General features: G+C 41.1%; 1 protein-coding gene across 2 annotated transcripts in view; it reads left to right on the top strand.

Annotated features, from left to right (window-relative positions):
* The first annotated feature begins 448 nt into the window (after positions 1 to 448).
* PAXBP1 (PAX3 and PAX7 binding protein 1) overlaps positions 449 to 13,184 on the top strand; it is a 28,562-nt gene continuing 15,826 nt past the window's right edge. The window contains exons 1-7 of one of the 2 annotated variants that reach the window (XM_074858216.1): positions 449 to 972; positions 2,695 to 2,823; positions 4,353 to 4,529; positions 5,868 to 5,963; positions 6,683 to 6,786; positions 7,651 to 7,871; positions 8,835 to 9,024. In XM_074858216.1, the coding sequence (XP_074714317.1) occupies positions 519 to 972; positions 2,695 to 2,823; positions 4,353 to 4,529; positions 5,868 to 5,963; positions 6,683 to 6,786; positions 7,651 to 7,871; positions 8,835 to 9,024 (1,371 nt within the window). In that variant the 5' untranslated portion in view covers positions 449 to 518. Of the gene's footprint in view, positions 973 to 2,694; positions 2,824 to 4,352; positions 4,530 to 5,867; positions 6,090 to 6,682; positions 6,787 to 7,650; positions 7,872 to 8,834; positions 9,025 to 13,184 lie in introns of both variants that reach the window. The other variant, XM_074858215.1, reaches the window with a different exon arrangement.

Here is a 13,184-nt window from a genome sequence, read left to right as displayed (position 1 = left end):
GGCTGCGGAAAAGAAGCCCGCGGGAATGGGGAGGCGATGCTGGGCGCCCCCCCTTCCCCCCGCGGCAGCTGCAGCCACGTCCCCGCGCCCCGCGCCGCCATGTCGCGCTTCCACAGGGGCCGCGCGCGGCCCCCTCCCCGCCCCACTCCCCGCTCGCGCGCCGCGCGGCCACGTGACGCGCGCCCCCGGCTCGCGCTGCCTCCTCGGCACAAGATGGCGGCGGCGGCAGCGGCTGCTGGGAGAGGGAGGGGGGAGTGGCGGGCGGCGAGGGGGGCCGCTCTAGCCCCTGCTCTCTACGCTCCCCGCCGCGCACGCTCTATCTTCCGTCCTCGCCGCCTCTCTATGGTCGGGCGGCCGCTCGCCGTTGGCGGGCGGGCGGCGGCGGGCGGCGGGCGGCAGGGGGCGCTGTGGCCGCCGGCGCGGCGGCTATCATGCTCGGGGAGCCGGGCCTGGGCCGCGGCGCGGGGTGGCGGGAGCGGGCGGCGCCGGAGCGGCGCGGGGGGTCGGTGCCCGGCGGGATGTTCCGCAAGGCGCGGAGGGTGAACGTGCGGAAGAGGAACGACTCGGAGGAGGAGGACGAGGAGCGCGACGAGGAGCCGCCTCAGGAGCCGGCGCCGGCGGCCGGAGCGGGGGGGGAGGGGCCCGGCGAGGCCTCCATGGCGCTGGCGGCGGGCCCCGGGCTCCTGCCGCTGCCCGCCGGCTGCGTGCCCCTCGCCCTGCCCGGCAGCCCCGCGGCCTTCGCCTGCGCCGCGGGCTACGGCGCGGCTCTCGGCTTGGGGCTGGGCTTGGTGGGAGGCGACAGGGCAGGCCTGGGGGCTCTGCCGGCGCCCGCCCTCCTGCCCCCCCCGCTGCCGCCGCCGCAGCAGGGCAACGGGCTGCCGGGGGCCGGGCGCCCCAAGGAGAAGAAGCGGCCGCGGGAGAACAAAGAGGTGCCGCGGGCCAGCCTGCTCAGCTTCCAGGACGAGGAGGAGGGTGAGGCACCGGGGCCGCGCGGCCTTGGGCTCGCTGCCTGCGGGAGTGGACGGGCCCGGAGCTGGCCAGCCCACACCGGGCCTCCGCCCGTCGTCTGCGCACCCCTCGTCCCCCTAGAGAGCCTGCACCCTTGTTTTATTTAATTATTTTTTGAGGCAGTTGGGTTGCCCCGCGTGACGTGGGGGTGATGAGAGGTCGCATAAGAGGGGGAGAGCCCCAGGGGCGCGGTGCGGGGGGCCAGGGATGCACGGGCGGGGGGCGCCGCAGCGGCAGCCGCCTTCGGCCCCGCTCCCTTCCCGGGCCCGACCCGGCTCCCGCGGGGCCAACGTGCTCCCAGCGCCGGGAAGCAGCCGGGTGGCGTCCCGCGTGTTTTTAAGTCCGGTTTAGCGGAGTAATTTGCCTCTGCTGCCGGTGCCTGACTTGCAGCCGTGTTGCGCTCACTGCAGCTGGCTGGCTTGCAGGGCCTGACCTGCGCTTTAGCCTGACCTGAGTTTGTGCGGTACCCAGCGCCCGTGCAGCCACCCCCGCCTCCCCCCAGAACCAGCAGTGCTGTTTGAGGGGCATCTTTCCCGCGGCTTTGTGTCGAGTTTGTTTTCATCATATGTGGCTGGTGTTCACAGGTCATGTCGGGCTGCCTGTTGTCCTAGCAAACTCCATGTGAAGCCGCTGGTGTTTTGTTGCGGAGTTAGTTCATCTAGCTGCCCACAAGGTTTATTAGATTAACATTCAGAAATAATGGGAAAAAAAGATTGAGCGGTTTCTGGACCTCAGCTTTTGGAAAAATAGCGTAGTTGTGTTTGTACAGTGCTTCAACTAATAATTCTGCTGGATTCCAGCAGGTACTGCACTCATGAATTGGTCCATTCACACTCAGATAATCTGATTATGTATAATAGTTATTACATATTAAAAATGATCAAAAACCACTCCTCAAACTCCGGAGTTCGTTGCATTCCAGAAGTTCAGGGTGAATAAAATTAGGATCTTATTTTTGTACAGCCTTTTGTCAGCAGGAAAGTTAGTATGCATCTTGAATTTTTTTAGAAGGAATTCTCTTGTAATCATTGGAACTTGGAATCTAAGACTTGAAATCTTGACAGAAATACTGAAAACGTGGAATTACACTGTAGACTTAAAAAAGCCCCAAACACTTGTGGATTTTCTACATCAAAGTTTAACTTTTCTTTTTTTCTGTGCTATTTAGTTCTTTAACTTATTGCATACCTTTTGGTAGGTTGTAGTGCTCAGGCATTTGAACTGGTAGTACAGCCAAAACGAGAAGTTCACTTACGCATTGTGTATACGTGTGGCTGTGAAAAGGCTGTTGACCCAAAATGTTGGGGCTTCATCTTGTTTTCTTCCAAATTAGTGGTCACAGTGAAGAATCAGCTGGGTTTTGTTTGGTTTTTTTTTTTTAAAAAAAAGATTACTGCAGTCAGATAAAAGCAGGTCATGTGTGTACACTTTTGTGTAACTTCAGCTTTGCTTTTCTGTGACTGCAGGATGCATACATTTAAAAATGACCAAAAAAAGACAAGGTGGACATTAGTTCACATGAAAGGATATGGGACTGGTTTTGTTGCAACAGTGCAAATGTAAAGTCGCATTAAATTATGTTGTTAGTGGCATTTATCAAGTTCTATGTGCAAAATTAAGAGATTTAATAGGTAAGTATACTTTTTGGCAGGTCTAATGTCATGTTTTTCAACTTCTCTTTTAAAGAAACTGAAGAAGTTTTTAAAGTGAAGAAATCAAGTTACAGCAAAAAGATTGTAAAACAGTTGAAGAAAGAATACAAAGAAGATCTTGAAAAATCAAAAGTTAGAACAGAGGTCAATTCTCCAACAGATGGTAACTACAAAACTAACTCTTGTAAAAGATTGAGTATTGTAAATACAAATTACTCGTGTTCGAGATGAATTGTTAGTCTTTCTGGAGGATTTAGAACTGAAGTAAAGCGTGCATTAAATGTGTTCATTCAAACTTTGCAAATGCTGTTCTGAAGCTGGTAGAGAGTTCTGTATTTCAGTTCTGTTTATGTCAGATGAGTTGCTTCCTATTGAATTAGGAAGGAATTAAATTAGCTTAGAACTGTGTGGGGCTTACCTGACAGGATGTGTCCTTGTAATGCATCTTCTTGAAAAGGAAGATTTTTGGGGTGAGCAGAGTGATGTTCTTTGTTATTAAGTAAATTATTCAACAGCTGCCTGTTTCAGGACTTGGACCTTAGAGTAGATTTGATGATTAAGATGACAGGATTAAAGTGTTAGAGCAGAAGGATATTTTAACAATGTACAATCCTCCAGAGCTTGGAATAGAGCCTGGGATTTCAATTTCATTGTACTTCTGCTATTGGTTTTTGGCAAGCTCATTGGGAAGGAGTAATGATTCCTCTTCCAGTTAGGTTTTTGTGTAGAGTATTAACCCACAACACTATGAGCACAAGCTGAGAGGCTTATGATCTAAAGATTGCAATGGTATAGATGAAACATATGAGAGTTAAACGTGGTCCCATGCAGCAAATTGCCCTTTTTAAGTTAATTAAATTAGTCTGCATTTAAAAAAAACAGGAATTCATTCTTATTAGAATCTTTAAGTTGCATATGCAGTTTTATGGGGCATGAGCAAAAGCAGAAATTATCATTTCTGTGGCTAATGTTCGGGTGATCTGAGGAAACCTGGATCTTAATTCTTGCTTCTGTCACAAAGATTCTTAAAAAAATGCATTTTGCACATAGCTAGCATGTGCTAATTTTCAGTTTGTCTGTTTTGCAGTCTCTATAATTGGTTTGGTTATAGTGCAAACACCTCATGGCTGCTGCCGAGTCAGTAGTCTAGATTCTCTAAACAAATGCTAAAGTCTAAAAACTCAGATCCGTGTGGCTTGGATTGGATAGCTGGATTTAACATGCATTTTTTTACATAATATTTATACCTGCTGCCTGTATCTGTTGTATGTTACCTAATGTAGGGTAATGTTGCACCCAGCCCAAGAGGAAAATGAAGGGGTTCTTTTGAAATTAGTCTGTTTTTGTGGAAAGATTTGGTGTAACACAGTCAATGCTTTCTAATTACATACGTAAGAGGCTGTGTGAAGGTTGCACATATGATCTTAATTATTGAGTTCCCCTCATTTCTGCAATACTTGGCAATGTGTAGAGTGTTTAGTGGTGGTTGTTGTCTGCTTTGTCAGATTTTATTTTGAGAGGGTGTTAGTGGCTTAATAACAATTAAGAAGGCATGTTTTACTAGATCTCAAACTATAAAATTGTCATTTAATGTTTTCATTTGATTTTTACTTTTGGTTGCTAGACCTTAAAAAAATACTCCTGAGTGATCTTTATGAAGGGAGTAAAACATGGGCTTTGTTGTCTTCCCAGTTGAACCACCACTAGAAAAGACAGGACAGATTAAGGATCTAGGTCAAGAAGATGGGACTGCAAACAGTGAGCATGGTGAAGAAGAAATGGAAGTTGAAAGTGAGAAGGAAGAAGAAAAACCAAAAGCTGGTGGGGCTTTTTCAAGTGCTTTGTCATCACTGAATGTTCTCCGCCCAGGTTGGTTATTGTGATGTGTCTGATATGTTAACAAATGTTTTATGCAGTGTTTACAGCAGAGTAATGTATTTGAGAGATTAGGAAGTAATTTACAGCAGTATATCCAGCATCTGAGAATTCAGGAAACGGCTACTTTCCAAAGCTGTTCAATTTTACAAGGCTTTTGAGAAAAAGTGTTTTGCTACAGAATGCTTCATCTTGATGTCAAAAGCAGGAATTTGTCTCTCAAAGTGATGACAAACTGCATGAAAATCTAGAATTGGAATAGGTGACTTAACATGAATTTTAACTGCTTTCAATTAAAATTCTGGTTTTAGTTCGAATGTCTCTGTTGCAGGTCTACAAGGTATCTCGAATGTTTTCCTATCTTATTTTGTCTAATGAGGTTCTTGTCAGGCCCTGAGGCGTAAGAAATCAGTCTGAGATAGTATTTTTGAAACTACTTTACTAATTGTTAGCTACGTTGTGGTAGCCTGCTCCTCAAATAGAAGATGGATGTCCTGGGTCCACAGACTTGGCCATATTTCAAGGGAAAAAGAATTTCCTAGTTGACTCGCAAGTCATTTTTGCTTTTACGGGTAATTGCAGAGTGGTGCGATATGTATGTTACTGCATCTCTGAAGATATTGCTGGCTTGGAGTATCTCATGTCAAGTGTAAAGAGAATCTGAAATCTAACCTTTTGTGCATTCCTTATCAAAGTAGTGGTAAAAATTATTCATGTATCAAAAAATTTATTTTTGGGCACCATTCTATATATGACTTACATAAATTGCATTAATTTTGTGCTAGGGATTTTAGATTTTTTTAATTAGATGTGCTTTTCTTGTTTCCCCTTGATTGTGCAGTCTTTTCATATTAGCTTTGTCTGGTTTGGTGTCCTCTTAATCTCCGAGCTGTCATCATCTGTTGAAATGGCTGAGGTTTTTTGTTCCCCCAAAATGAGAAGAGTTGGGAGCAATAGCAGGACAGAAAGTGACACAGTCAAGAACCTCTTTTTCTTCCTCCTTTTGCAATAGTCAGGTCCTGTAGAGCACTTGCTTTTTAGGAATTTTCCATAGGAGGAGCATCAGGCTTCTGCTCTTATGGCACATGAGCTGCTGGAAGTAGAGCCAGACTTTTTGGGAAAGATCCCAGTGTTGAGGATTTCTGGTCAGAAAGTTTGCATGTGCAGCTTCTAAGTAGCTTGCAAATGTTTCTGTGGGTATGGACTTTTTTCCTCTCACATTTTTTTTTGTTTGTAAGGATGATTTGGTAGGGTGGCAGAGATGAATAATAAGAAGTCGTAATACCTGTTTTGTTGCAGTGGTTGTTTAACAGTGTAAACATCTGTCTCTAGGAGAAATTCCAGATGCTGCTTTTATTCATGCTGCTAGGAAAAAGCGTCAAATGGCTCGTGAACTTGGAGACTTTACCCCCGTTGACAGTGAACCAGGTAAAGGCCGCCTTGTTCGAGAAGATGAAAATGATGCCAGTGATGATGAAGATGATGACGAGAAGAGGAGGATAGTTTTTACAGTGAAGGAAAAATCCCAAAGGCAAAAGATTGCTGAGGAAATAGGTAAAACCTTTTTAGAAGGACAGCTGATAAACATTCACACTGTTTTCACTGCAAGTGCTCCCATTCAACATTTTTAAACAACGTGTTTTCAAACAGGCATGAATCTGGAGTTGTATTCCACTTCTGAGGAAAAGTACTGCATAATGGAATCTGTCTATGAAATTTTGAGCACAAGCTATGTTCTTGTGCTTAGAAGCACACAACTCTACTGAATCTGGTAGAAACTTACACTAAGGCTCAATTAGTATTGTTCCTGTACTTTTTTTTTTAGGAAATACATAGTTGTGAAAAGAAAAGCATCAGTTCTTTGGTATAGCATTCTTCTTGTTGACAAGCAGGTAAAATATATAGGATTTTAACATTAGAGGGTTTTACCAGCAGTTAATTGCAAACTTACCGGTTGGATTTTTAAAGTGGAACCTCTGTGATGATAATTCACAGACTAGCATCCTTAATTCCTCATGAAGAGGAAAGGAGGTTGCACTGACATGTTCCCACCGAAGTGTGGTGTCTCAGGTTTTTGAACTCATGGCCCTTACTGTGAATACATTATCTTCTCCTTTTTGTTACATGTCTGTTTTACTCGTGTTAAGGTATTGAGGGAAGCGACGATGAAGCACTGGTGGCAGGGGAGCAAGATGAAGAACTCAGTAGATGGGAGCAAGAACAGATACGGAAAGGAATCAACATACCTCAGGCATGTATTTTGTTGTGAACTCTTTCTTGGTTTGTTTCTGCATATATTGGCTAAATCCATCACAAACTTGAGTAGCTTACAGAAGGCTGGTTCATCTAAGAAATTCAGTGTGTAATTTCTGATACTCTCTTTGAAGAGAAACGAGAGGTCAGATTTTAAGTATCCAGTGGTATCCATTTCATTAGTCTCCCTGTTCTGGGTAGATCCTGATTGTGGTGGTGTTAACCAGCATTTATTTGCAGCCTAAAACAGCTAGAATAATGCCACTTTGAAGAGACCTCTGTTCTTGTTTATCCTTGGGTTTGTAGAGTCTGTGCAAAGAGTGTTTGTTTCTTTGTTGTTTCTGTATCTTGTGTTGCAGCATAGAGTTGGAGTTTGTAGCAGTTTTGTACCATATGTTGTCTGTGCATTCATAATGAAGTTGCCACTCGGTTGAAGAGGATAGTTTGTTTTTTTTTTTTAAAAAACCCCCACATTTCAGCAAAATCACAACCAAACACACTGACTTTAAGAACCTATGTCATTCTATTAAATAGTCTTAGCAAAATTTAGTATAGTCTCAAACACTTGGTTATTGTAGGAATTATAGGCTGGTTAAAATTGTCATTTAATAACTTGTTATAAGTAGAAATATTTATAATTATAATGATACTAAGAGTTTGTCCATTTAAGAAGGTGCTTCTGAGGGAATTTTTCTTCCACTGTAGGTGTTGGAAGTTCTACACTTAAATCCACTTGATAATTACATTTTGTAAATGTACCTGCCTACATTTTTCACTTTATACCATTTGAGATGTAAAAGAAAATAAGTTTATCATTTCTCTGAAGTCTAATTTAGTACAATTATATTTCCTCTTCCTTTAGGTTCAACCAAGTCAGCCTGCTGAAGTGAATAATCTGTACTACCAGAACACTTACCAGACACTGTCTTATGGTTCATCATATGGCATTCCATACACTTATGCTGCGTATGGATCATCGGAAACCAAGTCTCAAAAAACAGATAATACTGTTCCTTTCAAAACTCCCAGTAATGAGATGACTCCTGTTACTATTGATTTGGTAAAGAAACAGCTTAAAGACAGGTAGGACAGACCATCTTTTTAGACTTAAAGACCTGTCCCCTAGCTTTCTGTTCCTCAGGCGTCTTTTAGTCTCGGTGAGCAAACGCAGAGTTTCATCGCTGGAAAAGTACTGACTGACACATCCATTAAAAAAAAAAATAAAAAGGCAAACAAAAAAAGCTCAAAGTGAAGATGACATTGACACTTTGTTCGAAAATCTCCTTGGATTGCTTCTCTGGAAGTGAAGCTTTAAATATGAGGCCATTGATCTTGTTGAAGACAGGTCTGAGTTGCATCTTCTGGACACTGCACAGTCTTATAGTCAAGAATTGAAAGGCCAGTGAGGTGTTTAGCTTATCAAATTGCATTCTTTTAAACTGTGAATCAGATTTTTTCCCCTTCAGTAGATAAAGAGTTTAAGCTTTAGCATATACAGGGCTTTTTTGGTTTAAACACTGTAATCTGCTTGTCAGGTACGCAAAAGGTCCTACTGAATGAACAACCCAATTGCAGTGAGAAATCATTTGTAATGAACAACTTGCACTTTACATGTCTTCAAAATTGGTTTGTATGCCCCTTGTAGTGTTACAGCTTTTGACAGTGAATCAAATTAGTAGAGGAATAAGACTGCTTTGTATAAGCTGTAGTTCTCCGCTACCCGCCTCTCCCCCCTCCCCCTTTCCTCCCAGTTTTACTTTAAGGCCAGCTTTGCACTATTCTGAGTGCTATCAGCTCCTGTAAAAATTTGTGGCAGTGGGCAGTGCAATGCACTCTGCATAATTATATAACTCAGCAAATTAATTTAAACCATTAGCCTTGCTGTTTATGTAGAGAGCAGAGAAAGTGACAAATGAAAGTTAGAGAACGTGTCTGCAGTATTTCCCATATATAGACTTGGTACTTGCGCTGTCTGTTTAATATCTCAGTGGTCTGAAATATACAGACTTTTGGATGTAAATTTGCTATTTATCCATTGCCCTTCAGGTTGGACTCTATGAAAGAATTGCACAAAGCTAATCGGCAGCAATATGAGAAACATCAGCAAAGCCGAGAGGACTCTACCAAGGCAATTGAAAGATTAGAAGGGTCTTCTGGGGGTATTGGTGAACAGTATAAGTTTTTGCAAGAAATGCGAGGGTATGTCCAAGACTTGCTTGAGTGTTTCAGTGAAAAGGTAAGGATGCAAAAACATTCATCTTTTTTCAAAAAAAAAAAAAAATAGGGACTCTTAGTACATGCCAAACACCACATCTTCTGTTTTCGAAAAAAGTCCCCTGAGAACATATTCTTCTAAAGGTTTGGTTATTTGAGGGTTGAAAAGATAACTTTTCATCATGCTAAGTTGGTTATCAGAAACCTCTCTTTCACAGTGTTAGAGATCACTGACTTTAGATTGTCTAAAACCACTTCTAGATTATAAATCTTCAGGATTTTGGCAGATACTCTTACATTTTGACTTCACTCAGATGCTGCTTTTTACTTGTGTTGGATATCAGGTTAACAAAAATAAGGGTTGAATTACAGCATTGCTAGTTTCTGGAATGCTTTATGAACACAGTAACAAAGACTTGTATTTTGTGTGTTGTTACAAAGCTCTTGCCAGGCAGTTTCACATACTTGGTAGTGCTCTAGTGTCTGAAGGAGAAAAGCTTTAAAACTAGCGTAGCTGTCTGAAGACACCCAAACTTAAAAATATCCTCCTTTTGTGTAGTGTGATACTTTTGTATATGTCTAACTTGAAAACTTAGTCTTTCCTTCTTATGTTATTCATTATGCTCAAATTACTTTGTTGTAAATACAACAGGAGCTCCTGAATATATATATATTTATATATATATTACAAACAGGAGCTGTAAAATTCAGTTAGCAGTACATAAGCTATTTCTTCATTGTCTTCTGACTTGTATACAATAGTATAGTATTTTCTTAATACATTAGCTGTCAGAATTACTTGAGTAGTTGAAGCTACTGCTTACCTAGCTTGTTAGGTGTGGGAGAGGAATATAAAAGCTTTCTGGTTGCTAATTGGTTAGACATTAATTGTACAGCATTAGTGGTATTGGGAGAGTCCCATCTTCAGTCCTGTAAATTGAAGAATAGCTATGTCATGAACAAACCCAGGAAGTGTGGACCAGTTAATTCACCCAGCTAATTGATTAGTTGCAATAGATATTGTTCACTGAAGAAGCAGTATTCCTGAGTCTGTATTGGCATTAGCTGTTGAGGGGTAGTAAAGGTGCTTTCCTTTGCAGCTCTGTCAGTTGGTCGCCCAGATGCCTAAATTCCTACTTAAAGATAACATTTTATATTCTTTCTCTGAGATAAATTTGTATTTCAGAAGGCAAGATAAATACCTGTATCTCTATTTAACATCTGCTTTCTAAAGACCTCTGGTTAAATTTCTTTTGTGGTAACTATAAGCCATGCCTGGATAGCCCATGCTGTTTTGTTCAAGTATTTTCTTTAAACAAATTGTTTAAAATGCACCATTCTGAGTATAAACCAGGCCTTTTAGTCTCCCAGATTCTGTATAAACCAGGAAAACTTACTGTTAAGTAATAGTGTAACAATTTCAGTACAGTTTGTAGGAAGGTTATTGACCTATCTAGCTACATGTGTAAATAAATCAATTCCAGCTGTTATATAGCAAATTAGCTGCTGATAATTTAACAAATAGGCTTGTTAAAGTTGCTTTGTTACAATACACCTTTACTTTCCTGGTAGTTGGTCTTTTAAGGATTTTATACCTGGACACCTTCCTCTTCCTTCCCCACCCTCCCCATACTCCTCCTGCCATGCCAGTCCATTGAACTTTTAAGATGTGATTTTTATCATCTCATGCTTCTTAGGGGCATTCACAGAGTTTTGCTGTTTTCAGTTGGAGACGGCTGCAGTACTTGTATGTACAACGAGTTGCAAAATTAGGAGACGACACGGTCAATTTAACAGGAGCATTTCATTTATTAAGATGTCCTATATATTCCTCGGTTCTTTGGCTAGATAATCTGTTCTGGAATTCAGTGCTTTCAGCATGACAAAAGTACTATCAAATTCAAAACCAGTAGCCCACATGATGCCGCAAGGTTTTCTAAAAAGGAGGCGGAGTGGGGGACAAAATAAAGTCATAAAATCAGTATTGGTGTTTATTTAAATGAAATAATGAAATGCAGCAGGACAGTAAATTCTTTTTATCTTTTGAGCGTAGAGACAAATTACTTTCAGCTCTTTTGCAGAACCTTTGGTGCTGACTGCTTCGTATTTAAAGTGTGTGTGTGTTTATATAATGTACATAGTTGTTATGATTATAATATACGTAAGCATATAAAGTGTGTATCTGTGTAATAACAATATTGTGTGTGTATATATATATACACATACATATATGAACACTTACCCTAAATATGTATAAAGCTAGGTCCCTCCCTATCCTTTCAAATAGGATGCTTTGATGCTTTCTCTTTATTAGGGCTAGTTATGGTTATTAGTCAGATTCACAGTGGTACTGATCTGAATGAGAAAGTGGTTTGCTGAAGAAGCACTAGTGGGTTCATGATATACTTACCCGCTCCAAAAAGAGTCCATTCCCCTAGAATTTTCTTGTATGTCTATTGACTTGGTTTTGGAGAACAAAAACGTCATCATAAATTAGACTTTCTTCCCCGTGCCACCTTCTGCACCTATTCGCCATGCTCAGCCCTTTGTGACCCCCAACCAAGCAAAACCGTTTTGTTTGTATTCTGTTTTGAAGAGATTCTGAATGTTAGAAACACTTTAATCATTGGTAAGGTGCAATGGAGAGTATAATGAGGCAGCTATTATGCAAATTTCAGAAACAAGCAATAGAAATGTCAAATCCTTTATGTTGTTTTTTTTTCCCATAAATGATAAAACCAGTGGAGTGGAAGATGCTTGCATGACTTCCTTCACAAGTAATTACTGTCAATATTATGCTTTCTGAGAAGACTAGAAAGTGGTAGCTGTGTCTTTACATTTTGAATGTAGGAATATGCAAGGGATATAGAAAGATTAAATTGTTCCGAGCGTGTATCTGACAGCACAGTTAGATGAACTGTTATTTTGACTGCAAAAGCAAATTATCAAAACACACAGTGTGTGTCAGAGAGGGGGACTGTAGGTTAAAATTATCCTTGTCATCTAAATGTTCAGAGAGCTTTCCACTTTTCCTATTATACTGTTTACAGTGAAAGTGAAGAAAAAAAACCCCAAAACACTGAATTTTTAAGGTATTGACTAAACGAAACACAATAAATGAGGGCTGTAACTTTACAATAGTCAGTGAAATTGTCAGTCATTCATCAACCACAGTATTGATTATAGAAGAATAACAGCTTCTCAGTCTCTTGTGTTTTAAATGGGAAATATTTTGAGTGGATTCATATATCTGAATACATAACTGGGCTTTTTTGATCCTGATGCAATTATAGAAGGAACCTCTAGTGATACTGTGAAAAAATTTCATTTACCTTTTCAGTTTTAGAATTCCCTTTACACACTTAAGAGAAGAAGCTGTATCTTTTATGGTAAACTGCAGTAAAACTAGTATAATTTTTTTTAATTATTTCTGTTTTCAACATTGTCTTAAATACCGAATATACACTCCCAGCACTATTTCTCTCTATTCTGTTTTCTCCAAGAGAAAGTTGTATGTATTTTGAGTTGGTGCAGAGCTGCTTTCATTTTAAGCCCTGTAGCCCAGTTTATACCACAAAGAGCTAATACTTATTTCCTTTTAATATCTCCTCTGATGTGTGTGTCATTCTCGGATGGCTGAAATGGCCCTGTAGCTCTAATCTTCTATTTTACTGGAGGAGGTACTTTAATAGCTGCTGAGTCACATTCTAAATTACACCAGGAAACAATTTCTGATTTTATCTTTTGCTTTGAAAAACCTTAATCCTGGATGGTAGGCAGCAATGAAATATTTGAGCTAAAAGGCTGGAAGACTGTGGACTAAGCATATGTCTTGGAGGTAAGGAGGATATGGCTTAAGTGTTCATACCAAAAGGACTTGCCTTTCCAAATTAAGAGATTGTGAAGTGTTCTGTTTTGCATTTGAATATTAATCTAATTTTAGCTTGTCCCGGGAAATGAATTTTTGCAGAAGTGAGCAGTGAGTCTGCTCTTTAATGTCAGGAAATTCCTAGTGGTTATAACATCATCTATTTTTGTTATAATTGCTACTGAAATTTAGTCCACTAAGAAAAAAAGTGGCAGGTCTGATCTGACTTAAGTCTGTATAGTTCAAAGGTTATACTTCATGCATAACTCTTACGAATTGTACAATTTTAATGATAGGCTAGAGTAACATTTTGC

The sequence above is a fragment of the Strix uralensis genome, chromosome 2 (assembly GCF_047716275.1).
Source record: "Strix uralensis isolate ZFMK-TIS-50842 chromosome 2, bStrUra1, whole genome shotgun sequence".
NCBI classification, from domain to species: Eukaryota; Metazoa; Chordata; class Aves; order Strigiformes; family Strigidae; genus Strix; species Strix uralensis.
This window is presented reverse-complemented; position numbering and strand designations above follow the sequence as displayed.